This window comes from Aspergillus campestris, assembly GCF_002847485.1.
Source record: "Aspergillus campestris IBT 28561 chromosome Unknown P168scaffold_1, whole genome shotgun sequence".
NCBI classification, from domain to species: domain Eukaryota; kingdom Fungi; phylum Ascomycota; class Eurotiomycetes; order Eurotiales; family Aspergillaceae; genus Aspergillus; species Aspergillus campestris.
The window spans coordinates 937153-962841 of record NW_020194336.1 but is presented as its reverse complement, the minus strand read 5'-3'; the positions used below and the strand labels follow the sequence as shown (position 1 = coordinate 962841).

Sequence of the window (25689 nt, the reverse complement as noted above, 5' to 3'; positions counted from 1 at the left end):
CTCTCCCTCGCACACCTCATCCACCATGTCCGCCTACCAGATCCGCAAGGTCGGCCAGCCTTACACCCTGGAGCACCGTGTCTACATTGAGCAGGATGGCAAGCCTATCTCGCCCTTCCACGATATCCCCCTCTACGCCAACGAGGAGAAGACCATCCTGAACATGGTCGTTGAGATTCCCCGTTGGACCAACGCCAAGCAGGAGGTACGTCAATAAATACCCCAAATGAGACAAGAAAATAAAATAAATCTCAAATCTCCAAATTTGAAAAAAGATTGAACGATAATGATACTAACTACTCGTCCAGATCTCCAAGGAGGAGTACCTGAACCCCATTAAGCAGGACGTCAAGAAGGGCAAGCTGCGCTTTGTCCGCAACTGCTTCCCCCACAAGGGTTACCTCTGGAACTACGGTGCCTTCCCCCGCGTACGTTCTCTCCCCCTCTTTCTCTCTCCCTCCTCCCGGTAAGCAGGCTCTAACAAATCCCAGACCTGGGAGGACCCCAACGTCGTTCACCCCGAGACCAAGGCCAAGGGTGACAACGACCCGCTCGACGTCTGCGAGATCGGTGAGCTTGTCGGCTACCCCGGTCAGGTCAAGCAGGTCCGCGTCCTCGGTGTCATGGCCCTGCTGGACGAGGAGGAGACCGACTGGAAGATCATCGTCGTCGACGTCAACGACCCCCTGGCCGCTAAGCTGCACGACGTTGAGGACATCGAGCGTCACCTTCCCGGTCTGCTGCGCGCCACCAACGAGTGGTTCCGCATCTACAAAATCCCCGACGGAAAGCCCGAGAACCAGTTTGCCTTCTCCGGCGAGTGCAAGAACAAGAAGTACGCCGAGGACGTCATCCACGAGTGCTCCGACGCCTGGGAGAAGCTCATGAGCGGTGCCTCGCCCAAGGGTGATATCAACATGTATGTTTTCCTCTTTTTCTTCTTCACATCCTTTATAGCCACTAACAACCAATAGTGCCAGCGCTGCCAACGGCACCGCCGACCCCGCCGAGGTGGCCAAGATTCCCGCCGGCCAGGACTTGCCCCCGGCTCCCGTCGACGGCACCGTCGACAAGTGGTTCTTCATCTCCGGTGCTGCCGTCTAAGCGCATCTTTAGCGAATGTAACAATTGCAATTTACGCCTTGATGGTGATTTGTTTGAGCAATGGAGGTGCTTTTTTTAGATCGTAATGTGGTTCTTACCTCGGAGTATCACGACGGTTAGATAGTATATACATTTATTTATCGTACAAGACAGTCAGACATTAGCCACGTAGAAGTCAATCCACTCCCCTCGTAACCCGCCGACTCTACAGGAAACCAATCACCCCAACTATCAAACAAGATGCGAGAACGGAACAAAAAAGAAAATTTAATGTAAAAAGGAAAAGAGAAGAGAAGAAATCACCCCTTCAGCGTATCCTCGCGCTCAATAATCCGCCCAATGCGCGCAATCTCATTCACCATATCGGCAATCTTGATCTGTTCCTTCCCGACCTCGAACTTGACCTCCTTGCCGCCCTTGAACCCCACCGTCACCTCGGGCTGCTGCGTCGAGTGCCGCGGCAGCTGCTTCACTTTGATGTCGATGTGCGTGGGACTGCTGAGGGGGGTCGTGGAGGGCGTGCGCAGGAGGGCGAGGAGAGTGCGGCAGGGGCGCGACGAGCGGCCGAAGGGGTTGTAGGATACGCGGAAGGTGTTGATTGTTTGGAGGGGGATGGACATTTTGATTGATTTCTTTTGCGGTCTTCTCTAGGGCTGGTGGATGTTAGTGGTCGTTGAGTTGGTTTGGTTGATAGTTGACCAAGCGATTGAGGATGGGGATTGGGTGGACGGACTGACTTGGTGGGTTGCTGCGGTTGAGATTGAAGAGGATAGATTCTTTGGATAGAGTAGATCTGCTCGATTGGGCGAATACAGACGTCTAACGTAGGTAAGGTAATTGATTCTGGCAACTGGATCGAGATAATGCGGCCGAAGTTCAACCATCGGACTGTGGAATATTCGGACATGTTTGCCAAAGATGCAAACACCCACAATGGCAGCCTCAGGAACCCATGCATCATCATACAGTTGTCTTTATACACCTCTTCTTATCTCAATCTCTACAATATCCAACACCATAACATGTCCACTCCCTAATAATACACAGACACACATCTCCAATACTCACAATGTCCAACCCCCTACAATCCCGCTTAAAACAGCTCTCTACAGCCCTCGCCCACATCCACCCCCTCGTCTCCCGACTCCGCAACTTCACCACAGCCGTCGGCCAAGGCGACGAAGCGCGCCTCGAACTCGGCGCCGAGATCCACGCCCACCTGAAGGAAACAGAAGAGCAGCTCGAGCTACTCCGAGTAGAGGTTGAAGCGCTCGAAACCGGCACCGACACACGGCGGAAAGGACAAGACACCGAGAAGGAGCTGGAGAGGGAGCGGGTGGTTGCGTTAGCGGGGCGATTAGCAGATGATTTAAAGAAGTATGCTGCTCATTCCCCTCCTATTGTTGCACATCGGTCTGTGTGGACATGATGCTGACACCAAAATCAGGACGAGAGGCGACTTCCGCACCGCACAACTCCAAGCGAAACGGAATGCCGAGCTCGCGCGCCGCCAAGAGCGCGAGCTGCTCTTCTCAAGATCCCAGAATGCGGCTGATAAGCGCAAAGAGTCGGCGGAGAAGTTGACGCAGGATCAGGTCACGCTGAATGCGTCTAATGATGTTACTTCTGCGTTGCGCCGCACGCATCAGCTTATGCAGGCGGAGTTGTCGCGGAGTCAGTTTGCGCAGCAGACGCTTGGTTAGTTTTACCCCCAGATATATATGTGTATATGCTACATTGGAATGGTTTGCTAAGTGACGGTATGTATGTGCAGAACAATCAACAGCAGCGCTGTCATCCCTCTCAGAATCATACACGGACCTCGACTCGCTCATCTCCTCGTCGCGCAATCTCATCGGCTCGCTCCTGCGCTCCCGGAAGTCAGACACATGGTACCTTGAAACAGCGTTTTACATCCTAATTGGCACGATTGTGTGGCTCCTTTTCCGCCGCATCTTGTACGGGCCCATGTGGTGGCTTGTATGGTTGCCGCTGCGGCTGGTTACGCAGGTTGTGTTTGGTGCTCTGGGCATGGCCAGCAGCAGCAAGGGTGTTGGGTCTCCGACAGAGGAGTCTGCGCCTGCTTATCAGACTCCCGTGGTGCATCAGAAGGTTGAGCCGGATGTGCAAACTGCTAGTGGAGGCGAGATGTGGGACACCCCTCCGGGTGAGAAACGCGATGAGGGGCGCATGATTGATGAGATTGGTGATATGGTGGAGGAGAACGCAAAGGGGGAGGCGATTGTTGAAGATGCACACGCACATGCACACGGGACCCCAGCGCAGGAAGAACCTCCCCGGAATACGAAGAAGCGGATGTATGAGGCTACGGAGGTGGTGCAGGATCGGAAGGACGAGCTGTAATATATGAATAATATGACGCCTACGATACCACTGTATATTTATTGTATTCTTTGCACTACAGTCCGATTGTTTGGACGAGCTATAGAATGTTATATACGACTGGTAGGCAAGCCTCGACCATGCTTAACGCGCTTCGTCTCTGGCGACACTGTCAACGAAACATCCGCGGGTGATTCCTTGTCCCAGAGAAGCACGGCTTTGATGATTTCCCCGGAGGCTAGACCCCCCAGTGCCTTTTGATATTCCTTGATCTAAAATTCCGGTCAGTACGTCTCGACAACTTGAGGTAGACTTGGACACACCGGAATATACGTATTCAGCCTGTCGATTGGAAACCGGCCCTCGTAGTACCATTTGATCATCTCGATGATAGTCTGTTTACCATGAGCAACTTGTCCTTCTTCCTCAACAGATTTTCGGCGGATGGAGCAGAATAACGTACCTCCTTCGGAACAGAATCCCCCTCAACGCACCCGATTACAGATTTCCCAGACTATACCAAGTATATCAGCCACGTACCACAACCCAACCCACAGGGACCAAACGAAAAGGAGAAAGAGATACATACACTAATATACTCCATCCCCATAAGATCCAAAGTATACCCCAACGGCGTAGCCCCAATCAAGACCAACTTGCCACGCGCACAAGCAGTCGCCAGTCCTGCCTCGATCAGCGTCGGCACGCCTGTCGTGTCGATGACGACGGACGGTCCGTCGGGACATATGGCTTTGACTGCTTGCGCGAAGTCAAAGTCATCACCTCCGGCTGGGGAGGGGGTAGTGTTGATGGTGTGTGTTGCGCCGAGGGAGCGGGCGAGCTGGAGTCGTTGTTCTTGTTTGTCGAGGGCGATGATTGTTTGGCAGTTGTTTAGTTTGGCGGCCTATTCTATTCGTTAGTTTGTGTTTTTGGGTATATGATCTGTATATCATATCTCTGCCTTGCAAACAAATCGATATGGGAACGTGAGAAGGAAAAGATACCATAACGCTACCCATCCCCACACCCCCCAACCCCATGACAAGCACCACATCATCCTCCCCCGCAGCAGCAACATTCCTCACTGCCCCCACTCCTGTCTGAAAACTGCACCCCATAGGCGCGAATGTCGCCAGATCGGCCGGGTCGCGGAGGACGTCTTTAACGTTGACGAGGCAGGACTCGTGCACGATGCTGAGCTTGGCATAGCTCGACTGTCCGAAGAAGGAGCCCCAGATGCTTTCTTTCTCGTTTTGTCCTACTGCTGTAGTTCGCGACAGGAAGCTTCTCTCTTTGCCGGTCAAGTTCAGCAGGTTGAAGTGGTCGCAGTGGGCGGGGTGGCGGCGGTGGCATTGCGTGCAGGAACCGCATGATTTGAAGCTGAGGAGGACGGGGTCGCCGATGGAGACTGATTTAGTGGAGGGATTGATGGCGCGGATGTAGCCTGCTCCTGGTTGGGGTTAGTATTTACCATCTAGTATATTCTCTTCTCTGTATGCTGAAGATTCTCATCTGCAGTATAGCATAGTGTATAGGTAGTACACCAGTCACTATACTCAAGAAACAACAGAGGTAATACCTTCATGCCCCACAACCTTGGGATAGTGAACCCCCATCACCCCGTCAGGCACACTGGAAAGCACCATATCAGTGTGACATACCCCCGTCGCGACCATCTCGACGAGGACCTCGTCGGCGCCGCAGGAAGACACTGTCTCCACTTGCTCGAGGGCCCAGTTTGGTCCGTTGGGGCCGGGGGAGCGGGCGACGATGGCTGTTGTTGGGATGGACATGTCTCTTTCTGTTTTTCCCTCTTTCTTTTTGGTATATTGGGATGCGTAGGGTTGGATGGTTCGTGGACTTGGTGTCTGACGTGTAAGGTGCTTGTCCTACCTGGTGGGAGCTGTAGTTTGGGACTGTTCTTGGTCTTGGTCCTCGATAGGCTTGGGGAATTGAAGGTAGATATTCAGTGTATGGTTGACCTGCTGAGTTATCCGTGCTTCTCTTCGAGATCTCGTTACTTTATTATCTTTTGTGTTCTAAAATATCCCAAGTGTCTATATACGACATGAGATCTGACATGCGGGGAAATCATCGCTGCGGGGGCCATTGGACGCTGCCGGTTATGTCCGAGGTAGGACGCCTTAAACGGGCGATCTTCTTGTCTTGTAATAATAGGATGGCGGTACTTGATTCGCAAAAGTAAATTCTAGCTAGGGTCCTTGTAAATGGTCTACAATTATATTGCTAGATCAGGGCTGTCTCCATCACGTGGATATATATCATTTGTACGGTTGATTGACAAGCATATGTGAACGGGATTAGCATCATACTGGTCTAGAATATTGGATAAATAGATACAAGCCCAACACTAGAAACAAAGTGTAAGACTGTCAAGACGGATATCAGCTCCAATGCAAGTAGTGAATGGACAATGAGGGCTATACAAAGAAATCTGGCTGTGAATAGTTATGCATGCACAAGAGCAGTGACTAATGCATAATCAGCGATTAAGAAGTCTTGGCCCATCGCGTGTCACGTGTAGACGCGTCTCGACACGGCGCATCATCGTCTCCGATACGGTTCCTTCACTGCGACATTGAACCAGTTCCTGCTATTCTACCCTCTTTCTCAAATCAGATTCGCCAGCTCATCATGGCTGCCACTTTCTTCAACAATAAAGCCCGAGCTGCAGCGGTCGCAGCGGGCGGCTCCAAGCAGAAGCCGACAGATGGCAAAGAGGAGCAAACGCAGTACCAGCCATGGGTAGAGAAATAGTATGTATTTCCCTGTTCAGACTGTTGACACGCCATTGACTTGTACAGTCGACCCAAAACGCTCGGTGATGTTGCCGCCCAAGACCACACCACGAAGGTTCTCCAACGAACACTTCAAGCCTCCAACGTATGCAGCGCCGGCCTCTTTTCCCTCCCGGTTCACTGCTAACCGCAATAGCTCCCTCACATGCTCTTCTATGGCCCTCCCGGTACAGGAAAAACGTCCACGATCCTCGCCCTCGCGAAATCACTCTTTGGCCCGGCCCTCTACCGCTCCCGTATCCTCGAGTTGAACGCCTCCGACGAGCGAGGAATTGGCATTGTTCGCGAAAAGGTCAAGGGCTTCGCGCGGACGCAGTTGAGCCAGCCGACCGGGGTGAGCAAAGAATACTTCGAGCAGTACCCGTGTCCCCCGTTCAAGATCATCATCTTGGACGAGGCCGACAGCATGACGCAGGATGCCCAGTCTGCGCTCCGTCGCACAATGGAACAGTACAGCCGCATCACCCGTTTCTGCCTGGTGTGCAACTATGTCACGCGCATCATCGAGCCGCTTGCTAGTCGATGCAGCAAGTTCCGCTTCAAGTCGCTGGATAATACCGCTGCCAGCGACCGGTTGGAGCATATTGCGAAACTGGAGAACCTTAACTTGGAGGATGGTGTGATCAGCAAGCTGATCGACTGCAGTGAGGGTGATCTGCGACGGGCGATCACGTATATGCAGAGCGCTGGCCGGTTGGTCAATGCGGGCTCGCTGGGTGGCAAGAAGGATGGGGATGAAGACGCGGAGATGACCGATGCAGGCTCGCGACAAGTAACGGTCCGGATGATTGAGGAGATTGCCGGCGTTATCCCCGAGGATGTACTCGATCGATTAGTCCAGGCTATGCAGCCTACTAAGTTTGGGTCTTCCTACGAAGCTGTGGCCAAGGTGGTTACGGATGTTGTGGCTGATGGGTGGAGTGCTACGCAGCTGCTTTTGCAGGTATGGTTATTCCCCGGGACTTAACTCACATAGCGCAGTGCTGACGGTTGGTAGCTGTATCGACGGGTTGTCTACAATGACGCGATCCCCGACAACCAGAAGAACAAGATCGTCATGGTGTTCTCGGAGATGGACAAGCGGTTGTCCGATGGTGCGGACGAGCACCTTTCGATTTTGGACGTGGCTGTCAAGATCTCTGGTATTCTTGGGGAGTCATAAGCGTGCGATTATATAGATGGAGGTGTTTCCACCGCTTCCATCCTATTCCTCCCCTTCTCGGCGATGCTGTCTGGACGCCGACCCTCACCAAGGGATTGAGGCTCGCGCGACTGGTCGAGCATGTTGGACGGAGATAGGCTCCATAGAGGAATCCACGTCTTCCTTGCCCAGCCTGTCCACCATGAGGTACCCATGTCCGCATGCCAATGGAAGCCCGGTTCTGGCTGGAGTGAGTCAGGACCGAGAGTTACGACCGTATGAAGTTTAACGAGGCCAACAAAAGTACTCTAGCTACTATAGCTAGCACCTAGCTAGTTGCCATAATCAATTATCTGACCAAGCATTGTCATGTTCCTTACGTATGCTGCAGGAGGGGCGTACCTGACCCAACGCCACGTGCGGTTCGTTCGTATCTGACGTATGTAAGCTGACCGACGGCGCGATCTTCTCCGGACTCGCTTCTCCTTCATTTTATACTCCATCCATTATCCTATCCCTTTTCCCCTTTTCTTTATTTACTTTGTTTATGCGACTCTGTTATTATACATTTCCTAGGACCTGAATCAAAGCGAACAAACCATGACCCAAGCGATTGATACCAAGGCGAACCCCGCCATCCAACCCCACTATTTGACTGGCGACGGCGCCGCAATTCGGTCTTTTCTCGACAAATTCGATGTACGTATATCTTTTTTGGCTGTTGGATAATTCAAGAAAATTGCTCTAATAAAGTATCATAGGTCTTCCTGTTTGATTGCGATGGTGCGACCCCCTTCTGCCCCGCATGCCTGTCATACCAATGCGACGATAACCTGGCACACAACACAGTCCAATAAAAGATGAGATTGCTAAGGAATATGGCGCAGGCGTCCTCTGGTCCGGCGACCATTGTTTCCCAGGAACGAATGAAACACTCGAGTTCTTAAGAAGTCAAGGTGCGTGAGATAGTGGAATCCGCTTGCGAACGAACCCAACCTAACAACCAACGACACCGCAGGTAAACAAGTCGTCTTCGTCACAAACAACAGCACCAAGTCGCGCGCCGACTACAAGAAGAAGTTTGATTCATTGGGGATTCCAAGCTCAGCCGTACGTCGTATCCCCATCCCCCGTCCCTCCCAAGCAATACTTCCAAACAATACTAACCCCAACCAGGAAGAAATCTTCTCCTCCTCCTACAGCGCCTCAATCTACATCTCCCGCATCCTCTCCCTCCCGCCCAACAAACGCAAAGTCTTCGTAATCGGCGAAACAGGCATCGAGCAAGAGCTCCGCTCCGAAAACGTGCCCTTCATCGGCGGCACAGACCCGTCCCTGCGCCGCGACGTCACCCCCGAAGACTACAAGCGCATCGCAGCAGGGGACTCCACCCTCCTCGATCCCGAAGTCGGCGTCGTGCTCGTCGGCCTCGACTTCCACATCAACTACCTCAAGCTCTCGCTCGCCTTCCACTACGTCCGCCGCGGCGCCGTCTTCCTCGCGACGAATATCGACTCCACCCTGCCGTCCGCGGGGACCTTCTTCCCCGGCGCGGGGTCCATGAGCGCCCCGCTGATTATGATGCTTGGGCGCGAGCCGGTCTCGCTGGGGAAGCCGAATCAGGCGATGATGGATGCTATCGAGGGGAAGTTTCACTTTGATCGTGCGAGGGCTTGTATGGTGGGTGATCGGGCGAATACGGATATTCGGTTTGGGTTGGAGGGGAAGCTTGGGGGGACGTTGGGCGTTTTGACGGGTGTTAGTAGCAGGGAGGAGTTTGTGGATGGGGAGGTGCGGCCGCGCGCTTATGTGGATAAGTTGGCTGATCTTTTGGGGTCGCATTAACTCGGGAGAGAGAGGTTTCTTGTTTTGGTTCTGCATGGGACTTGCTGGGGTCGGCAGTTGGGTATATTATGTGAGCTGGTATGAATTATGACGGAAAATAAGATACAGGCGGGTCCATAGAGTGCAGGTTGGATATATACAACATGCATACACGATGGATTCGAGAATCCCACCATGTCCAACCAACATTGTAAAGACATTGCGACGAGCCAGCGCATTATCGATTTCACTACACATCACTGATGGTATTTGTATATGTATATACTGGATAAGAAGTTATACCAGCACTACCCCCGAAGAAAGCCCTTGAGCTTCCACAGAGTCAGCAGCGTGTCCATAGTCGTTTTATCAGCGGGTCTGAAAAACAGCGCTAGGCTCTGGAACCGCGCGTCGGATCGTCTCAGCTCTTCCAGCTCTGCCTCGGACAACAGCACCGACAGATCAAAGACAGGAACCCGGGACTGAGTCTGCTGCAGATGCACTGCATCGGGCAGGGTAGACTTCTCCACCTCCGGGGTAGTAGCATCCTGACCACTCCGGGGCTGGCCCATAACCAGCACCGCACCGCACTCCATACGCTCCACAGCCGGCAAATCCCTCAGCGCAGTCTCCAGCGCCGATTTAGAACGCGCATCCAGCGGCAACGTCCGCCAAACGCCATCGCGACCCCGATCCACCTTCTTATACGTCCGACTCGCTTTCTGAAGCGCACGCGCAGCCTGCGCCCTCATCCGCCCGACCATAAACTCAGGCATATCATCCCGCCAAGACAGCATACCCGCAGCACGACTCGTCAACGGACCGTGCGGATATTTCCAGCGATTGGGCAGGATGCGCGCCAGATTGGATCTCCGACGGTCGGATTCGGGACCGCTGTCGAGCGCCTGCGTCAGGCTGGTCAGGACGGGGAGACGCTCGGTTAGGCGGAAGATGAGCGGCTGTGGGGGGTGGTTGTTTCTGGTGGTGGTGGATGGGGTTGGTTTTGCTGGGGGTGATTGTTCGAGTTGGTCTGAGGATAGGGCGGTTTGGTGCTGCTCTCGCGACGCGGCGAGGTCGTCTTTGAGGAGGCCTGTGGGGAGGATGTGTAGGGGTGGGTCTGGTTCGGTGTCGCTTGCTCGGCGGATGATGCCCCATTCTGTGAAGAGGGCGCGCGGGAGGCGTGCGTTTGTTAGGTTGCACATGCGGACTGGGGAGGCGAGGGCTTGGGCCCAGGGGTTGAGGCGGAGGGGGTCTTTGTCTTCGGGGGTTGCGGTGCGTTTGTGGGGTTTGGTTTTGGGGAGGCGCGGGTGAGTGAGGAGGGGGGATTGGGGGAGGAGTTGGGAGGGTCGCGGGGGTTTGCGATTGGCATCGTTAGGAGTGGATTGGGTTTGGTTGGGTTGTTGTGGTGTGTTGGGAGTTGTGGTTGTGGTTGTGGTGGTGGTGGTGTCGGTCGAGCGGTCTTGTGCATTGGGGCGCTGGGTGGAGGTTGAGAGTGGGCGCGAGACGCGGTGGAGGTCGAAAAGCTGGCGGAAGACCCTCAGACGCCAGCTGGCGTAGGAGAGACGGTTGTGTAGACAGACCATGGTGTCTGCAATGGAGTGACGAGAGGAAGAAGTGAAGATGAAGCTGCGTTACATGGAGAAAATAGACTGCGCTAACCGGATCGGCGAATCTGATAATCGTTCGGTCCGATGCTTGACCGATCTCTCTCTTTCCCTCTCCTCCATTATCTCACTTCCGCGTACCACTTCGTCTGATATATTGCATGAAATATACCCTGTTCAGTCGTTCTACATTTAATATTCCGATCATGAATCCAGCCCGGTCGTTGCAGCGATTAGGCCGAGTGGTCGCCCGTCCGTCCAGCTCTATTGCGCTTCCGGCCCTGGCGCGGAGCTTCACCAGCTCGGTCCCTGCGCTGTCCATGAGAGGCGCCCCGCCGCGGGGATGGACGCCCACGCCGTTTGTGACGGAGACTGTGGTATGTTTTCTGGGACTGGGGAAAATATCGCATTGACTAACGAATGGATACAGGGAGGTGGCTGGCACACATGTACGTGAGACGAACTACCTAGGTAGTTGCAATGGCTCACCAACCTGTCTAGATGACATTTTCTCCCGACTGTTGAAGGTGTGTACACTCTCAGAGAGAGATAGAAACAGAGACTACGACAAGTATAAGAGAACCAGCTAACAACCCCAGGAACGCATCATCTGCCTCAACGGCGAAGTAGAAGAGAGCATGTCCGCCTCGATCGTCGCGCAACTCCTCTTCCTCGAAGCCGACAACCCTCAGAAGCCCATTCACCTATACATCAACTCTCCGGGTGGCTCCGTAACAGCCGGTTCGTCCTACCCTTTCCTTTCCTATCCTTCCCTCCCACCAGCACCACCACAGTTAGCTAACCCAATCAAACAATAGGCCTCGCAATCTACGACACAATGACCTACATCGCCTCCCCAGTCAGCACAATCTGCGTCGGCCAAGCAGCAAGCATGGGCTCCCTCCTCCTCTGCGGCGGCCACCCCGGCAAGCGCTTCTGCCTACCCCACTCATCCATCATGATGCATCAGCCGTCGGGGGGTTACTTCGGGCAAGCGAGCGACATCGCCATCCACGCGAAGGAGATCCTGCGCGTGCGCGAGCAGCTCAATATGATCTATAAGCGCCATCTCACGGGCAAGAAGGAGATGTCGCTGGAGGAGATCGAGAAGTTGATGGAGAGGGATTATTTCATGGGTGCTAATGAGGCGCTGGAGATGGGGATTGTGGATGAGGTGCTTGATCGGAGGGGGAAGGGGGATGCGAAGGGGGGTGAGTGAGTAGGTTTGGGTTGGGTTGGTTGAGGGGAGGGTAGTGTTTGTCCATGATGGGTGTTTATGTGGGTTTTTTTTTGTCTTTTTATCATAGCATGGTCTATCGTCATTACTTATTATGTCCATTTGAGTTTCCTCGTAGGGGTTGCATGAAGGATGCGTGAAGAGATGCGGTGATGGGATAAGCTATTGACATATGTACAGACTACAACAGCCCACCCCGTGCGTAAACCATAACCATACCATATCATAACATAACATAACCTGGATATCATCGCCAAAAGAACCCTACGACCCAATCCGTTGGACACGCCCATCAGGCCCAACCTGGAGCCCAAATCGCTCGCGCAGAAAAGTCGCCGTCTGATCTGACGGCACATACGGTGAGGGCCGTCGCACTGCCGCAGGGCTGTACCGCCACTGGTCGCGGATGATATCCAACAAGCCCATGTTCATGACGACGGCCTCGCCGGACGAAAACACATCTAAGGGGTGGGTATGCTTCCCACCTTCCGGCTCGGCTAGGAGTTCTGTGCGCTCCAACTGCTCGTCTGCGCTCACGTCGCTGTGCGGTGTATCATTTCGTGGACGCAGCTCATCGAGCTCGATGTCCTCGGTATTGGGGGGTTGCTGTGGCGATGCGGAGGAAGACGGCGGGCCGGTGCGGAGGACGCCCCGTTCTTCGGAGTCGTGATCTTGTGGGTCGGGTGAGGTTTCTATGGGTTCTGATGCTGTGGTGTTTGACCCAGTGGCGTCGATGGTCTTCACGCGCTCGATGATCAAGCCCAGCATAATCAAATCGAGGAGAAGGACTAGCACGTCCAGCGATAGTAGTCGTACCAGCGACACTGGCGCCTTTTGTCCGATAAAGTCGATCAGGAGTCCGCCGTGCAGGTACCCACGGGTTGTCTCGTCGGCTTCGGGGTGACTGAGGAACTTGTGGTAGGCCATGCAGAAGAGATTGCTGGAGAAGATGGCTCCGATGAACGGCTGGTTCCGCGTGGGGTCGAACGGGGGTGCTTTTGGGGTGAAGAAGATGAACTGTACAATGGCGCGGACGGCGAAGACGACGATCGAGCAACTAACAACAAAGCCATTGTTAGCCATTATTCTGACTTTCAGGAGTCAACCCGTAACGAGGGGTGTCCTCTTCTCCACCCGGCCAAAAATCCGATGACGTTCACTCACTCCAAGTAATATAGCGCTGATAATTCGCAGTAGATCAAGATGTCGAGATCGCGAAGGAGCCGATCAATGAAGAGAACCTTAGCCGCCGACTGCACCTTTTTCATGCGCTCGCCCTGGCCCGATTGCTGGGCCGACTGGTCCACATCGCTGCCATAGGACGTGCCGGATACGTCAGCGATGTATTCTGCATCTCGATAGGCATCTGGAGTGTTCATAGAGGGTCATGAGGACATGAATGGCGACTGGGAAAGGGCGAGAGAGAGAGAGAGATATGGCGGGAGGTGTCGAAAGAAATGGGTGGCGCGGTACAAAGCGAGAGGAAAGGTAATGAGGGGAAAGTTGGGTTGTTGGAGAGGGAGATCTCGATAACGATAGGAGGTGAGCCTGGTCGCCCAGGCAGGCCGTCAGGTGGTACGGACTTTCCTCGGCCCGATCCGACTAGACTGAACGGTCATGATTTACTCCGCATCTCCGTGCTTCATTTCTTACATAACAGTGTCTGTAGATATGTGTACTTGTGAACTATATTCTACCTGAAAAGTAGTGGATGCGTAATATCTATAATTAATTCACATGTTCAATCCACGAAAATCGTCTTCGAAGTGGCCGAGTAATGCTTGAAGAAGCTGGCAAACAGTCGGATCGAATGCTCCACATCATCAGTGCCTCCCGTCTCGCGGATGCTGTGCATGCTCAGCTGTGGGTTGCCCAGATCCAAGGTCCGCGTACCCAGGGCGGCGGACAGCATAGGACCGATGGTGCTTCCGCAGCTGGAGTCGTTGCGGACCACAAAGAGTTGCAGCGGCACCCCCGGGCGGTCATTCTCGGCGGCCTTCTGGGCGACCTCCTGCAGGAGGACAATGCCCGGAGAGTTCGTCGCATAGCGTGCGTTGGCGTTGATCTTGATCACCGGGCCCTTGTTGAGCTCTGGTCGATGGTCGGCCTCGTACTTCCCGCTGTAGTTCGGATGGACGCCATGGGCCATATCGGCGGAGAGAAGGAAGGAAGTTGAGAGCGTCTGCTCATAGGCAGTCGAGAGATCGGCGTTACCGGAAGCCGATGAGGGCAGGACGGACAGACGGCGGATGATGGCCGGAAGCATGTTGGAGTCGGCCCCCTGCGCGGTGCAACTGCCGATCTCCTCGTGGTCAAACAGCGCCACGAGTCGGATGGCCGGCTCATCGTCCAAGGAAGAGGACTCCGCCACGGAGTCAATCAATCCGATGGTGGCACAGAACGAGCTGTTCAGGTTGTCCAGGCGAGGGGAAAAGATGAACTCTTCCAGCAAACCACCGAGGCAGGACTTTTGCGTGTCGAAGAGGATCATCTCGAAATCCACGATGTCAGCGGGCTTCACGCCGGCTTCGGCGGCCAGGAGTTCGACAAAGTAGGTATGGTGACGCTCCGTGATGGCTTTGAGGGGCGAGAACTCCGCTTGTTCGTCGCCCTTGGAGGCCTCCTTCTCGCCGCCATTCTTCGACTCTCCGGTGCGGTTGAGCTCGGCAGCAACGAGACCGGCGATGGGGAACAGCTGCGTTTCCTTGTTAAAGGCAAAGTTCTCCTGGCGATCCAGGTGGATGGCTAAAGTAGGGATCCGGAGGACTGGGAGGATCTGTTAGTTGGTTGATATCGGTGGAAATGATCGGCGAAACATACTCGGGCGATCGACCTTGATCAGTTTCTGCACGATAGAGCCGTCTGCCGCTCGGACCATTGCCCGACCAGCGACACCTAGGTCACGGTCGAACCCTAGAGTTATCAATTAGCGGAGGCATGCGAGAAAGCAAGAGGGGGACATACATGTGTGCCAGAGCCCGCCGCCGTAGGTTTCCACCCCCACTTGGATATAGCCTTCCCCGCGCTTGTTGCTCACGGGTTTGACTCTCAAGACGGGCGAATCGGTGTGGGCACCGACCATGGAAATGGAGTTTCCCGGCTATTCAAGTCATCAATATTGCTCGACGGGTCCAGAACATTGGGTATGGAGCGATTACCTGCCATTTCTTCCCCACGGCAAAGGCCACAATCGTCGAGCTGTTGCGAGTCAAGTAGTACTTCCCACCCGGTCGGCAGGTGGATGCCCAAGAGTCCTTCTCCTACACGGATTGTTCAACATATGGGACGCACGTGTGCCGGTGTATACTGAACCTACTTTGAGTTCCTGAAACCCAGCCTTTATCAGAAGATCTTTGGCGGATTGAACCGCATGGAAGGCTGGACGCACTCTGCGTTAGACAGACATTACTGCGGGGAAATGGACTGAAGCGGGGAGGGGGCATTACGGGTGGGAGAGGCATTGACAAAGGACAGAAAGTCCTGAGCCAGATTCTTTGCGACCTTGGAAGTCATGCTTTCCGATAGACTAGCCCGTGGGATCTAGACAGCAGTTGCTGGTGACATGAGGGGAAGCCAAGTGGAGTTGAGGAAGTTGACATGAGATCATCGGGAGCTGGTCCGGGCGGTCTTGGCGTCTCTCCTCCAGCAAGTGACCTATCGTATCTTTGTCTCAGGGTACGATATTAGTCTTACGAACTACGAGCATTATTAGACATGTCCGATGCAGAGATAGGAACAAAGGAACATGAGACTGACAAGGATGAGGGAGTCTGTTGCAGAATAAGACACAAAAAGGGATTCAGTAATCGGCCAGTCCCTTACTTGCTGGTCGCGTTCTTGTGCGCGCGTGGAATGGACCGTCGCGTCTTGCTTATGTAATTATGCATATCAAAACAACAAAACAACCCAAAACAACACCTTTTGTTCATTGGTGTTGTTATTTGTATTATTGTTATTATTACTGTAGATCATAAACTCTCCTGATCCAGTCTAGAATAATCCCAGGTGAAAAAATACTCCTCTCATTCCTTTGTATCTATCTATTCTCCTGATCTCAGCCACCACATGGATGGATCATCGGGATGAACACTCGTCAGATGGGTAGGATCAGTAGGACCAGATGATAAGATAGAGGCTCCGTGCTGGAATGATGATCAGGCACGTTGGTCAGACAGTAAATGGAAAATATTACCGGGTATTGGCTAGGTATGAAAGTAAGATTAAGTATATTGCATAGCAACAGGTTCCTGCCTTGAGGCCTTACCAACCACCTGCTCTATACTCCCAAATAGGTCTAGCGCTCCCGACGCGTGACTGGAGGGATTTCCCCTTCCGACGCTCCCAATCCACCCCCAAAGAAACGGCCATCGTCAACCCTTGGTTCCCTTTCCGCCATTTCAACCCTTTTCTCCCTCACCAGACCGTGGTCAGGTCCCTCTCAAATGACCTCCACAATTTGTTGGATTTCTGAAACTCAACCCTGGGTCTGGTGAGAGACACTGTTGACTTATCTTCATCCCTCCCCGTCATTCCTTCGACCGCCTGCCCGCCCGTCCATTTGGTGATCACTCCGAGCGGAGAGAAAGGCTCGTGTTGTCACTGGTGACCTCGCCATCCCCCGAGAGATATACCACCAAGGAAAAGAAGAACAAGGGGCAGAGGACACCGGGTGTGGTTGGATTGGGAGGAAATCGGATTACCCGCTATTTATCTACTACATATCTTACGACCGGTCTCGCGCTCATCTGGACCGTCCTGCGACTGCGCCCTAGAAACTTGTCGCATACGATCAGATTCGCCTCACTTATTCTGATTTCCGCTCGCATTCAGAATCCCCGACAGACGATATAAAGGAAAGTCATGAGCGACAAAACCCGCAGTGCGGAGGCGTCGGCGGCTCGCCGCGCGACAAGAGGGGCCAAACCGTCGAACAACCCGGCCAATGCCTTGAATCTCGCCTCCCCGCCCGGCTCGAAGACGCCCCCCAGCATGCCTGCCAAAAAGACCCTGTTCTTCCCCGGTTCAGCCGGGGGACGCCAGAAGAGTCGAAATAGTTCCGAGCCCATCGACCCGGATGCGCTTGCCAAGGCATTGAAGGACTACGAAGACGCTGGACGTCCGCGCGAAAGGACCCCTGGGACAAGCCCGAGTCGGAAAAGACAGAGGGTCTATGGTGATAGGTGAGTGGTGGGAATTATATGTGCTGTGGAGGAGTTCCGGCGGCAGCAACGGTGGCTTGCCCTTGCGGGACTATTGCTAATGCTGCGCTCCAGGTTTATACCAAATCGTGATGGACAGGACCTCCAGGCCACGTATAGTCTCCTTCATGAGGATGGGTGTCCGTCAACACCGTCGAAATCCAAGAGACGGGCGCCACACTCGGAGCTCCAGTTCCAAAAGAGTGAGTGTCGCCAAGGATTGATGCCTTCCAGTCGCTAACATCCCATCTCTAGCGGAGGAAGCGAACAGGACATACTCGCGAGTCTTAAGGAGCGAGCTGTTCGGAAACAGCGTGCCACAGGCCGATTTAGATTCATTGTCCCCAGATCCCGTGCTGGGTCTAACCGGCGGCATCAACGAGAAGACTCGTTCACATACCCCACCCTCCCACGTTGTCTCCAACCTGCCCCCGGCCAACATCACCCCTTCAACACCCCACAAGAACCTCTTCAACTACGCATCCCCGCGGGGATCGGGGCAGCCAACCCCCTCCAAAACACCTCGAAGCCAGCACGGCCCTAATCTGAACGTCCGATCGGAGCTTTACAGTTTGTCTCCCATTCGATATGACAGCCAGCGCATCCTGGAGACCCCTCGCAAACAACCCCGCTACGTCAACAAAGTCCCGTACAAGGTTCTCGACGCGCCAGACCTCCAGGATGATTTCTACCTGAATCTGGTCGACTGGGGCAGCAGTAACGTGCTTGGCGTTGGCTTGGGGAACTCGGTATACATGTGGAATTCGCAGACCGGCAGGGTCACAAAGCTGTGTGAGCTGAAAGATGACACAGTCACCAGTGTGAACTGGATTCAACGGGTATGCGTCTCCGTTCCCGGTTTCACAGCATGCGGCGTATCCGAGACTAACTGGCGGCACTTCTAGGGTACCCATCTTGCCATCGGCACAGGCAAAGGACTGGTCCAGATCTGGGATGCCGAATATTGTCGTCGCCTTCGGACCATGATCGGGCATACCAACCGCGTGGGCGCTCTGGCCTGGAACGACCACATCCTCACTTCCGGGTCTCGCGATCGCCTGATCTTCCACCGGGATGTCCGCTCCCCCGATCAGTATCTGCGCCGATTATCCGGCCACAAACAGGAGGTGTGTGGGCTGAGATGGAACACGGAGGATGGCCAGTTGGCCTCCGGGGGGAACGACAACAAGCTTCTGGTGTGGGACAAGCTGAACGAAACCCCACTCTATCGCTTCTCCGATCATACCGCCGCCGTCAAGGCTATCGCCTGGTCACCCCATCAGCACCACCTTCTCGCCTCCGGTGGCGGTACAGCTGATCGAACGATCAAGTTCTGGAACACGTCCACAGGCTCCCTGATCAAAGAAGTGGACACCGGCAGCCAAGTGTGTAACTTGGCGTGGTCCAAGAACTCCGACGAGATTATCAGCACCCATGGATACAGTCAGAACCAGATCGTCATCTGGAAGTATCCGCGCATGGAGCAAATCGTGTCCTTAACCGGTCATACATTCCGTGTGCTGTATCTGGCCATGAGCCCCGACGGCCAAACCGTCGTCACGGGTGCTGGCGATGAAACCCTACGTTTCTGGAAGATCTTCAACAAACGGCCCGGTCGAGAACACGGGCGCGAAGGCAGCAAACTAGCGGAATGGGGCACCATCCGATGATGCTCTTATAATGGTTCGCATGGCTTCGAGAGTCGCAACCTCGGAGTCTTTCTTTTTCTTTTTCTTTCTTTTCCTACTCAGAAATCCCCACAAGCATTAGAATATGGCGTTCCTGGATTTCGGCGTTACTGCGACCCACGGTATATCCTTGGACGGTCTGGGGGAGGGTCTAAAGGTCTAGGTTGGCATCTCTGCATTTTGTGGGTTTACAGCATAATCCGGGCGACTGTCAGGTGCTTGACTATCTTTGTTTCCCATCTGTCATCTGGTCACATTTTCATCGCATGTACCTTGGGCCTTTGCTTCTTCGTTTTACTTGCTTTCTGTTGTCTTTTGATGTTTCGCATTCGCGTCTTGTCGCTTTTTCCAGGCTACGGGCCTTGGAACCAGTGGACTTTTTCCAGTCTTATATCCCTTTACAATGAATAACAGCGACGGCGCTCATGGTGTTCCCTCTGGTGGCCCCCGAACGTGGCGTTGCGCACCTGGATGGATAGGTGGCTGGCCTTTGATTGCCGTCAGGGTCCTTTCATCCCCGTTTCACTTGCATGGTATGGACTTTGCACTCTTGAGGGTTTCAAACTGACGATGAGATGACATTTTACACTGGGCACCTTGTTCTGTTACTGGTTTTTCGAGGCGTGCATTATTACTGCGAAGGTATTCGCCGGTTGACATAGCGTTTCTGCATGATTCTAAGGAATGAAACAAAATCTATAGTAATACCACAAAGACATTGTAGTTGACAGTTCTTGATTTGCCCAGCAACGTGCATACATTGTATACGATCGTATCGCCGGTTTCTTCTCCGCCCGGGGAGGCGGCCGGACAGGAACATTTTTCTGCCGCGGAGGTTGGAGGATCTCCGACTCTTTGATGTCCAGGGATATATCGTCGTCGGTCAACGAACTCAAGGTGAGTGTCTCTGTGCGATGGCCAATTTCAACTGCCTTCGTCATTTATCACTGTTTTGCAATTGGCATCCATTGGTGTGGCGATTTTGTGCCCTTCCCCGCGCTCCCCAAACATGTCGCATCTGTCTACCTCGGGCTGCAGGCTAACATGATCATCTTCGTACCCAGTAGAGGCAATCATGTTTGCCCGGTCATTTGCTTTCCGAGCGTTCGCGCAACCGTGCCCACGAGGGTTACTATTCCCCGGCCTCCAGCCATCCCCCACGCTATGGCGAACCTTCACAGCCAACGCCCCGCGGGCAAAAGCCGCGATCAAACCCAAGCAACAACCAATCGCCTATAAGCCTCAACCCAAAGTGCAGACCCAGTCGGCGGAAGAGACGCTCAAATTCGCCGGACGACGACCAGAGGGATTCGGAAAGCTGGAGCGCAAGGTTGCCAAGGAAGGGACACTTCTACTTTTCAGCGCGCCGTCGCTGCGCAGCTACGTGCTCGGAGCCTACGGTATCGCCTCCTTCTGCTTCGCCTACGCCGTCTACAACTCCAACGCCGTGTTCCGCGATCCGCTCGTGCCTCTCCCCATGTGGCAGCAGGGCTTGTTTGGCGGTATCTGCGTGATGATGAGCGTCATGGGCACGGTCTTCCTCGTCAAGACGAGTCGGCTGATCCGGTCGGTCCACGCCGTTGCTGTCAACGGGCAGACCTACCTTCGCTTCAACGTCCGCAGCGCGGTGCCCTTTAAGAAGTCGTATTCGTTTGATGTCCTTCCGCGCCAGATCGCCTTCTCGCGCCGTCTGATCGTCTCCCCCTCTGCGCAGACCGCGCGCCATGCTGAGCTGGCGGCTGGTGCGCAGAAGTCGCAAGTGAGCTTCTTCAAGGCTCCGCTGCAGAAGTCTAGCATGCTTCTTTGGAGGCTGTTTCGCGCGGTGCGGCAGATTTTCACGCAGGAGGACTTTATCCTGCTGGAGGTGGAGGGCCAGAAGGGCGTGTTCCGGATGGACTCTGCGGGGTACGTCGCAGAGGACTTTTTGATCATTGGGAATCCGGTGAGCATTCGGAGGTAGGGGTCGTATGAGCGCGGTGTACGATATCTATCTTTGAGTGTCTAGTTTCTTTCTGCTCTTCGTGCCTTGTGTCTGATGGAGCCGGGGTTTGATCTATCTTTTTGCCAGTGACCAGGAGTGAGGGAAAGAATCATCATGTACATATAGAGTCAATTTAGAAGCATAGAATCTCTATTATCAAGACGAACCACCGAATTATGTGTCAATAGCCATGATGGGGCGATCAACAAAGTCATAGATCGGATCGACAGCGCTGATAGGACGGATGCACGTGACCCAGCGGCGCGTCGTCCCAATCGCCCGTGACGCGACCTCGAGTTATCCCGATTGCGCGGAAACCCCTCGTAACACACTTGCGCCGTTCCATCTCCACCATTTAATCCACCGTCCTTGCCACTGCAGTCGCCGGGGAGCGACAGCACTGTCGCGGAGATGGGGAAGCTCATCAGACTCGAGCTTTTCAGTACGTTTTGCTGCCCCTCTCCACACTCGGGCCTTCGAGATGGCTGACTTGATCACCACTACTAGATTTCAAGTCCTACAAGGGACATCATGTTCTTCTCTTTGGAGATGCGTATTTCACGTCCATCATCGGCCCCAATGGGTCCGGGAAGTCGAACTCGTATGTGAGAGATGGGGAGGTTTAAATTGATTCGCGCTGACTCGTCCTAGGATGGATGCGATTTCATTCGTGCTAGGCATCAAATCATCCCACCTGCGATCGACCAACCTGCGCGATCTCGTCTACCGCGGCCGCGTGCTACGCACCGCCAAACTCGACGCCGACGGGAACGCCATCGACGGAGAAACAAACGGCGAGGAGCAGGAGGAGCCCGCTACACAAGACGGGACGGATGGCGGCGAGCCGTCGCAGGAAGCGAACGGCACGAGCGATCCGCGCTCGGCGTGGGTGATGGCCGTGTACGAGGACGACGCGGGCGAGGAGCAGCAGTGGCGACGGTCGATCACGAGCCAGGGCGTCAGCGAGTACCGCATCAATAATCGCATTGTGACCGCGACGCAGTATAACGAGTCGCTGGAGGCGGAGAATATCTTGATCAAGGCTCGCAACTTTCTTGTCTTCCAGGGTGATGTTGAGGCTATTGCTTCGCAGTCGCCGAGGGATCTTACTCGCTTGATTGAGCAGATCTCGGGCAGTCTGGAGTATAAGGCTGAGTATGAGCGGTTGAAGGCTCAGGCGGAGGAGGCGAGCGAACTGCAGACTTCTCAGCTGAATCGTCGTCGCGGTATCAATTTTGAGGTTAAGCAGTACCAGGAGCAGAAGCGTGAGGCTGATAACTATGCTCGCAAGGCTGAAGAGCGCGACCAGGCTATTATTACCCACATTCTGTGGAAGCTGTTCCACTTCCAGCGTCTTATCGATGCCTCCAGTGCGGATATTCAGAAATATCAGGACGAGCTCAAGGAGTACCGTCGTGGTGTTGAGAAGTATGAGCTGAATGTCGAAGACGCGAAGAAGGACTACGCTAGGGTCGGTCGCGATGTGTCGAAGGCTGAGAGGAACATCCTCAAACAGGAAAAGGACATTGAGGAGGCCAACAATGCGCTCGTCCCTGTGGACGAAAAGGTCGACATCACCGTCAAGAAAGTCGAGCGATTTGCCTCCAGGATTGCAGAAATCAGCAGGGAACGCGACGCCCAGTCTTCCAACGCCAAGCAACTAGAGAAGGATTTGAAGGTTGTCGAAAAGGCACAGGCTCAGTGGGAGGCCGAGTGGCAGAAAACCATCAGCAAACAGGGGCGTCAGTTGAGCGAGGCTGACCAGCAAGACTACAACCAGCTCAAGGAAGAGGTCAACAAGCGGTCGTCTGCGGACCAGCTGAACCTGGACAATCTGCGGCGCCAGAGGAAGACCGAGGCCGAAGCGTACAACAGCCTGAAGGGCAAGTTCGACGGTACCGAGTGGCAACTCAAGACGCTAGAGTCAGACACGCAGTCCCTGTCCGAGCGCAAGTCGTCTCTCAATGGCACGATCAAGTCTACATCCAAGGAGATCGACCACAAGAAGAAGGAACTCAACGCCCTAACTTCCGAGCGTCTCCGCGCGTCCCAGATGCGGACAGAGCTCGAGGAAAAACTGCAGGTAGTCCTAAAGAAGCTCCTTGAAGCCGACGATGGCAAGAAGCAGACCGAGCGTGAGATTCGCGCCAAAGAACTGATCTCGACTCTGAAGCGGATTTTCCCCGGCGTGAAGGGCCGCGTCAGCGATCTCTGCAAGCCCAAGCAGAAGAAGTACGCAGATGCAGTCAGCACCGTCCTTGGACGAAACTTCGACGCCATCGTCGTCGACAACGAGAAGACCGCCAAAGAATGCATCCAGCATCTGCGCGATCAGCGAGCCGGCCAGGCGACCTTCATTCCCTTGGAGACGATCCAAGTCAAGGCTTTCCATTCGAACCTCAAGGGCATGCACCGAGCAATGCGCCCGGCAATCGAGACCGTCGACTATGACGATTCTGTCGCGAGAGCCATCAGCTACGCTTGCGGGAACTCCATTGTCTGCGACGACCTCGCGACCGCCAAGTACCTCTGCTACGAGCGAAACGTGGACGCCAAGGCCGTCACATTGGACGGAACGGTGATCCACAAAGGAGGTCTCATGACGGGTGGTCGCGGCCAGCAGCAGAACTCGAAGCGCTGGGAAGACTCCGAGGTCGAGAACCTGTACAAGCTCAAGGACAAACTGATCAACGATCTCACCAACTTGCCCAAGGGTCACCGCAGGGGCACCGAAGAGGAAACGCTGCAGGGCGAGCTGGTTGGTCTCGAGCAGCGCCTTTCCTACGCCCGCGAAGAGCTCAAGGCGCTGGAGAGAAACCTCCAAAGCAAGCACTCCGAGCTTGACTTTTCCAAGCGCCAGCTGGAGGACCTGAGACCCAAGTACACGGAGCGCCAAGAGACGCTGAACGAGCTTGACGAAACGATCGCCACGTCCCAGGAAGCCGTCAGCAGCGTGGAGGACGAAGTGTACCACAAATTCTGCAAACGGCTCGGGTACCAGAACATCCGCGAATACGAAGTCCAGCTCGGGTCCTTGCAGGAAGAGGCTGCCCAGAAGAAACTGGAGTTCACGACGCAGAAGAGCAGGATTGAGAACCAGCTTAGTTTCGAGAAGCAGCGACTCCAAGCTACGAAGGACCGCATTGCCGGTCTGCAAGCTCAGCTCGAGCGCGATGAGAGCCTGATTGAGGAGCTCAGGGCGGAGCAAGAGCAAATCGGCAACCGGCTGGATGAGCTGAATGCCGAGCTTGATATCCTGCGAGAAAAACTGGATGAGCAACGTCTGGCCTATGAACATTCGGCTGAGAACCTGGCCCAGCATCGCAGGGAGCTTCAGAAACGCAGTCGCGAGGTTGAAGGTGCACTGAAGCATGTCAACGCCCTGGAGGCAGAGATCCAACGCAACTCGTCCAGTCGATATGCTCTCCTTCGACGGTGCAAGCTTGAAGATATTGATGTTCCGTTGACGGAGGATTCGAACGCGCTGGATCAGCTTCCCATCGACGATTTAGTCCAGGCCGTGGATCCGGATGCGATGGAGGTGGACGAGGATAATGACGAGGCCGGTCAAGGCATCCAGGACTATGGCATCGAAGTCGACTTTGACTCATTAGGAGACACCCTCAAGGAGGTACGTCACATATACCTACCATACAAAGCCCATGCTAACTGGATCCAGGAATCGGACGAGAAACTCGAAGAAGAGCTACTCGACAAAGTGCGGTCCCTCAACAGCGAACTGGACAAGATGGCACCGAACACGCGCGCCATGGAACGCCTCGAGAGCGTCGAGAACAAGCTCCGCAGCACAGAGAAGGAATTCGAGCAAGCGCGCCGGCACGCCCGCAAAACCAAGGATGACTTCGAGGAGACGATGCACAAGCGGTCCGAACTGTTCAACAAGGCCTTCTCCCACATCTCGGAGCAGATCGGGCCTATCTACCGGGAGTTAACCAAGAGTGCGAACTATCCACTTGGTGGACAAGCGTGAGCATCCCCTTCCTTCTCCATAAAAAGCCACCAGTTCCTCTAACAAGGCAAAACATCTAGATACCTGGACATCGAAGACTCAGACGAGCCCTACCTAGACGGCATCAAGTACCACGCGATGCCACCGCTCAAACGCTTCCGCGACATGGAGCACCTATCAGGTGGAGAGAAGACCATGGCCGCCCTGGCTCTGCTCTTCGCCATCCACTCGTACCAGCCGTCACCGTTCTTCGTGCTCGACGAGGTCGACGCCGCCCTCGACAATGTCAACGTCGGCCGCATCGCAAACTACATCCATGACCACGCCGCCCCGGGCATGCAGTTCATCGTGATCAGTTTGAAGACGGGTCTGTTCCAGAATAGTGAAGCCCTGGTTGGAATTTATCGCGATCAGGCGGAGAATAGTAGCAAGTCGCTGACGTTGGATGTGAGTATTTTACTTCCATAATTATCTCCCCCCCTTCCACCAAACGAGCAAATGACTGACTGCTTTTCAGCTCCGGAAATACAACTAGTCTTCGACGGAGAGTGTAGCTCTTTATCTATTATTCTGTTTTATATCTCTATTCTTATTCATTTATTCCTTTCTTTGTCCATTCATGCCATGTGTAGAATAGTTGTTACTGCTGTGGTTTGCTTTCTTTTTTTTTTTTCACAATTTATGTTATGCCTTGATGGTTGGGTGGGGTGCAGGTATGGTATAGCTAGCTCGTCACATACCTAGGTAGCTACATACTACTTGCCTACAGTGGATCTATAT

General features: G+C 54.2%; 13 protein-coding genes across 13 annotated transcripts; 8 read left to right on the top strand and 5 right to left on the bottom strand.

The window, feature by feature from the left end:
* Positions 1-25: 25 nt before the first annotated feature.
* Positions 26-1104, top strand: ipp1 (inorganic diphosphatase IPP1; the record flags this gene model as incomplete). The annotated part of the gene is made up of 4 exons (XM_024835621.1): positions 26-205; positions 309-428; positions 492-919; positions 975-1104. 4 exons carry the CDS (start codon positions 26-28, stop codon positions 1102-1104), a joined length of 858 nt encoding a protein of 285 aa, XP_024696612.1.
* A 96-nt stretch (positions 1105-1200) lies between these two features.
* Positions 1201-1920, bottom strand: P168DRAFT_286180 (mitochondrial 54S ribosomal mL53 protein). The gene is made up of 2 exons (XM_024836292.1): positions 1838-1920; positions 1201-1757 (listed from the first exon to the last, which is right to left on the bottom strand). Exon 2 carries the CDS (start codon positions 1722-1724, stop codon positions 1404-1406), a length of 321 nt encoding a protein of 106 aa, XP_024696611.1. The 5' UTR covers positions 1725-1757; positions 1838-1920; the 3' UTR covers positions 1201-1403.
* A 176-nt stretch (positions 1921-2096) lies between these two features.
* On the top strand, positions 2097-3496 carry P168DRAFT_323211 (putative protein transport membrane glycoprotein Sec20). The gene is made up of 3 exons (XM_024840664.1): positions 2097-2481; positions 2552-2802; positions 2879-3496. The coding sequence occupies exons 1-3, from the start codon at positions 2174-2176 to the stop codon at positions 3466-3468; spliced, it is 1149 nt and encodes a 382-aa protein (XP_024696610.1). The 5' UTR covers positions 2097-2173; the 3' UTR covers positions 3469-3496.
* A 24-nt stretch (positions 3497-3520) lies between these two features.
* Positions 3521-5520, bottom strand: P168DRAFT_308174 (NAD(P)-binding protein). The gene is made up of 6 exons (XM_024839172.1): positions 5027-5520; positions 4452-4897; positions 4037-4351; positions 3911-3961; positions 3771-3842; positions 3521-3719 (listed from the first exon to the last, which is right to left on the bottom strand). The coding sequence occupies exons 1-6, from the start codon at positions 5238-5240 to the stop codon at positions 3558-3560; spliced, it is 1260 nt and encodes a 419-aa protein (XP_024696609.1). The 5' UTR covers positions 5241-5520; the 3' UTR covers positions 3521-3557.
* A 530-nt stretch (positions 5521-6050) lies between these two features.
* On the top strand, positions 6051-7697 carry P168DRAFT_323209 (replication factor C subunit 2). The gene is made up of 4 exons (XM_024840663.1): positions 6051-6224; positions 6273-6351; positions 6403-7209; positions 7264-7697. Exons 1-4 carry the CDS (start codon positions 6103-6105, stop codon positions 7426-7428), a joined length of 1173 nt encoding a protein of 390 aa, XP_024696608.1. The 5' UTR covers positions 6051-6102; the 3' UTR covers positions 7429-7697.
* Positions 7698-7898: 201 nt separating this feature from the next.
* On the top strand, positions 7899-9426 carry P168DRAFT_300786 (4-nitrophenylphosphatase). The gene is made up of 5 exons (XM_024838467.1): positions 7899-8106; positions 8169-8190; positions 8295-8363; positions 8426-8517; positions 8584-9426. The coding sequence occupies exons 1-5, from the start codon at positions 8008-8010 to the stop codon at positions 9250-9252; spliced, it is 951 nt and encodes a 316-aa protein (XP_024696607.1). The 5' UTR covers positions 7899-8007; the 3' UTR covers positions 9253-9426.
* On the bottom strand, positions 9305-10931 carry P168DRAFT_6373 (uncharacterized protein). Its single transcript, XM_024842070.1, has one exon. The coding sequence runs from the start codon at positions 10812-10814 to the stop codon at positions 9540-9542; it is 1275 nt and encodes a 424-aa protein (XP_024696606.1). The 5' UTR covers positions 10815-10931; the 3' UTR covers positions 9305-9539.
* Positions 10932-11041: 110 nt separating this feature from the next.
* On the top strand, positions 11042-12054 carry P168DRAFT_228732 (ATP-dependent Clp protease proteolytic subunit; the record flags this gene model as incomplete). The annotated part of the gene is made up of 5 exons (XM_024833147.1): positions 11042-11212; positions 11266-11284; positions 11337-11362; positions 11435-11576; positions 11654-12054. 5 exons carry the CDS (start codon positions 11042-11044, stop codon positions 12052-12054), a joined length of 759 nt encoding a protein of 252 aa, XP_024696605.1.
* A 145-nt stretch (positions 12055-12199) lies between these two features.
* On the bottom strand, positions 12200-13560 carry P168DRAFT_246217 (DSC4 family protein). Its single transcript, XM_024834036.1, has 2 exons — positions 13237-13560; positions 12200-13129 (listed from the first exon to the last, which is right to left on the bottom strand). Exons 1-2 carry the CDS (start codon positions 13449-13451, stop codon positions 12337-12339), a joined length of 1008 nt encoding a protein of 335 aa, XP_024696604.1. The 5' UTR covers positions 13452-13560; the 3' UTR covers positions 12200-12336.
* Positions 13561-13747: 187 nt separating this feature from the next.
* Positions 13748-15655, bottom strand: P168DRAFT_286174 (M18 family aminopeptidase). The gene is made up of 6 exons (XM_024836291.1): positions 15519-15655; positions 15389-15450; positions 15231-15332; positions 15037-15172; positions 14893-14985; positions 13748-14838 (listed from the first exon to the last, which is right to left on the bottom strand). The coding sequence occupies exons 1-6, from the start codon at positions 15583-15585 to the stop codon at positions 13814-13816; spliced, it is 1485 nt and encodes a 494-aa protein (XP_024696603.1). The 5' UTR covers positions 15586-15655; the 3' UTR covers positions 13748-13813.
* Positions 15656-16738: 1083 nt separating this feature from the next.
* Positions 16739-19151, top strand: P168DRAFT_6315 (WD40 repeat domain-containing protein). The gene is made up of 4 exons (XM_024842066.1): positions 16739-17252; positions 17346-17473; positions 17526-18109; positions 18176-19151. Exons 1-4 carry the CDS (start codon positions 16933-16935, stop codon positions 18938-18940), a joined length of 1797 nt encoding a protein of 598 aa, XP_024696602.1. The 5' UTR covers positions 16739-16932; the 3' UTR covers positions 18941-19151.
* A 647-nt stretch (positions 19152-19798) lies between these two features.
* P168DRAFT_286172 (uncharacterized protein) lies at positions 19799-21077 on the top strand. The gene is made up of 2 exons (XM_024836290.1): positions 19799-19855; positions 20026-21077. Exon 2 carries the CDS (start codon positions 20034-20036, stop codon positions 20916-20918), a length of 885 nt encoding a protein of 294 aa, XP_024696601.1. The 5' UTR covers positions 19799-19855; positions 20026-20033; the 3' UTR covers positions 20919-21077.
* A 209-nt stretch (positions 21078-21286) lies between these two features.
* P168DRAFT_308167 (cohesin subunit SMC1) lies at positions 21287-25676 on the top strand. Its single transcript, XM_024839171.1, has 6 exons — positions 21287-21381; positions 21447-21540; positions 21591-24570; positions 24619-24926; positions 24990-25356; positions 25427-25676. Exons 1-6 carry the CDS (start codon positions 21351-21353, stop codon positions 25442-25444), a joined length of 3798 nt encoding a protein of 1265 aa, XP_024696600.1. The 5' UTR covers positions 21287-21350; the 3' UTR covers positions 25445-25676.
* Positions 25677-25689: the final 13 nt, after the last annotated feature.

Excerpts from the sequence above, each read along its gene's own strand:
- P168DRAFT_286180 (XM_024836292.1), bottom strand. The coding sequence starts at position 1,724 with ATGTCCATCCCCCTCCAAACAATCAACACCTTCCGCGTATCCTACAAC.
- P168DRAFT_323211 (XM_024840664.1), top strand. The coding sequence starts at position 2,174 with ATGTCCAACCCCCTACAATCCCGCTTAAAACAGCTCTCTACAGCCCTC. Across the intron at positions 2,482-2,551 it reads TTAGCAGATGATTTAAAGAA|GACGAGAGGCGACTTCCGCA; the intron begins GTATGCTGCTCA and ends CACCAAAATCAG. Across the intron at positions 2,803-2,878 it reads GTTTGCGCAGCAGACGCTTG|AACAATCAACAGCAGCGCTG; the intron begins GTTAGTTTTACC and ends ATGTATGTGCAG.
- P168DRAFT_308174 (XM_024839172.1), bottom strand. The coding sequence starts at position 5,240 with ATGTCCATCCCAACAACAGCCATCGTCGCCCGCTCCCCCGGCCCCAAC. Across the intron at positions 4,898-5,026 it reads CAAGGTTGTGGGGCATGAAG|GAGCAGGCTACATCCGCGCC; the intron begins GTATTACCTCTG and ends AACCCCAACCAG. Across the intron at positions 3,962-4,036 it reads TGGGGATGGAGTATATTAGT|TCTGGGAAATCTGTAATCGG; the intron begins GTATGTATCTCT and ends TACTTGGTATAG.
- P168DRAFT_323209 (XM_024840663.1), top strand. The coding sequence starts at position 6,103 with ATGGCTGCCACTTTCTTCAACAATAAAGCCCGAGCTGCAGCGGTCGCA. Across the intron at positions 6,225-6,272 it reads CAGCCATGGGTAGAGAAATA|TCGACCCAAAACGCTCGGTG; the intron begins GTATGTATTTCC and ends TGACTTGTACAG. Across the intron at positions 7,210-7,263 it reads CTACGCAGCTGCTTTTGCAG|CTGTATCGACGGGTTGTCTA; the intron begins GTATGGTTATTC and ends GACGGTTGGTAG.
- P168DRAFT_300786 (XM_024838467.1), top strand. The coding sequence starts at position 8,008 with ATGACCCAAGCGATTGATACCAAGGCGAACCCCGCCATCCAACCCCAC. Across the intron at positions 8,191-8,294 it reads CTTCCTGTTTGATTGCGATG|GCGTCCTCTGGTCCGGCGAC; the intron begins GTGCGACCCCCT and ends AATATGGCGCAG. Across the intron at positions 8,364-8,425 it reads CGAGTTCTTAAGAAGTCAAG|GTAAACAAGTCGTCTTCGTC; the intron begins GTGCGTGAGATA and ends ACGACACCGCAG.
- P168DRAFT_6373 (XM_024842070.1), bottom strand. The coding sequence starts at position 10,814 with ATGGTCTGTCTACACAACCGTCTCTCCTACGCCAGCTGGCGTCTGAGG.
- P168DRAFT_246217 (XM_024834036.1), bottom strand. The coding sequence starts at position 13,451 with ATGAACACTCCAGATGCCTATCGAGATGCAGAATACATCGCTGACGTA. Across the intron at positions 13,130-13,236 it reads TCAGCGCTATATTACTTGGA|TTGCTCGATCGTCGTCTTCG; the intron begins GTGAGTGAACGT and ends CTTTGTTGTTAG.
- P168DRAFT_286174 (XM_024836291.1), bottom strand. The coding sequence starts at position 15,585 with ATGACTTCCAAGGTCGCAAAGAATCTGGCTCAGGACTTTCTGTCCTTT. Across the intron at positions 15,333-15,388 it reads CTGGGTTTCAGGAACTCAAA|GAGAAGGACTCTTGGGCATC; the intron begins GTAGGTTCAGTA and ends CAATCCGTGTAG. Across the intron at positions 15,173-15,230 it reads CCGTGGGGAAGAAATGGCAG|CCGGGAAACTCCATTTCCAT; the intron begins GTAATCGCTCCA and ends TGACTTGAATAG.
- P168DRAFT_6315 (XM_024842066.1), top strand. The coding sequence starts at position 16,933 with ATGAGCGACAAAACCCGCAGTGCGGAGGCGTCGGCGGCTCGCCGCGCG. Across the intron at positions 17,253-17,345 it reads CAGAGGGTCTATGGTGATAG|GTTTATACCAAATCGTGATG; the intron begins GTGAGTGGTGGG and ends GCTGCGCTCCAG. Across the intron at positions 17,474-17,525 it reads GGAGCTCCAGTTCCAAAAGA|CGGAGGAAGCGAACAGGACA; the intron begins GTGAGTGTCGCC and ends TCCCATCTCTAG.
- P168DRAFT_286172 (XM_024836290.1), top strand. The coding sequence starts at position 20,034 with ATGTTTGCCCGGTCATTTGCTTTCCGAGCGTTCGCGCAACCGTGCCCA.
- P168DRAFT_308167 (XM_024839171.1), top strand. The coding sequence starts at position 21,351 with ATGGGGAAGCTCATCAGACTCGAGCTTTTCA. Across the intron at positions 21,382-21,446 it reads CATCAGACTCGAGCTTTTCA|ATTTCAAGTCCTACAAGGGA; the intron begins GTACGTTTTGCT and ends CACCACTACTAG. Across the intron at positions 24,571-24,618 it reads TAGGAGACACCCTCAAGGAG|GAATCGGACGAGAAACTCGA; the intron begins GTACGTCACATA and ends AACTGGATCCAG.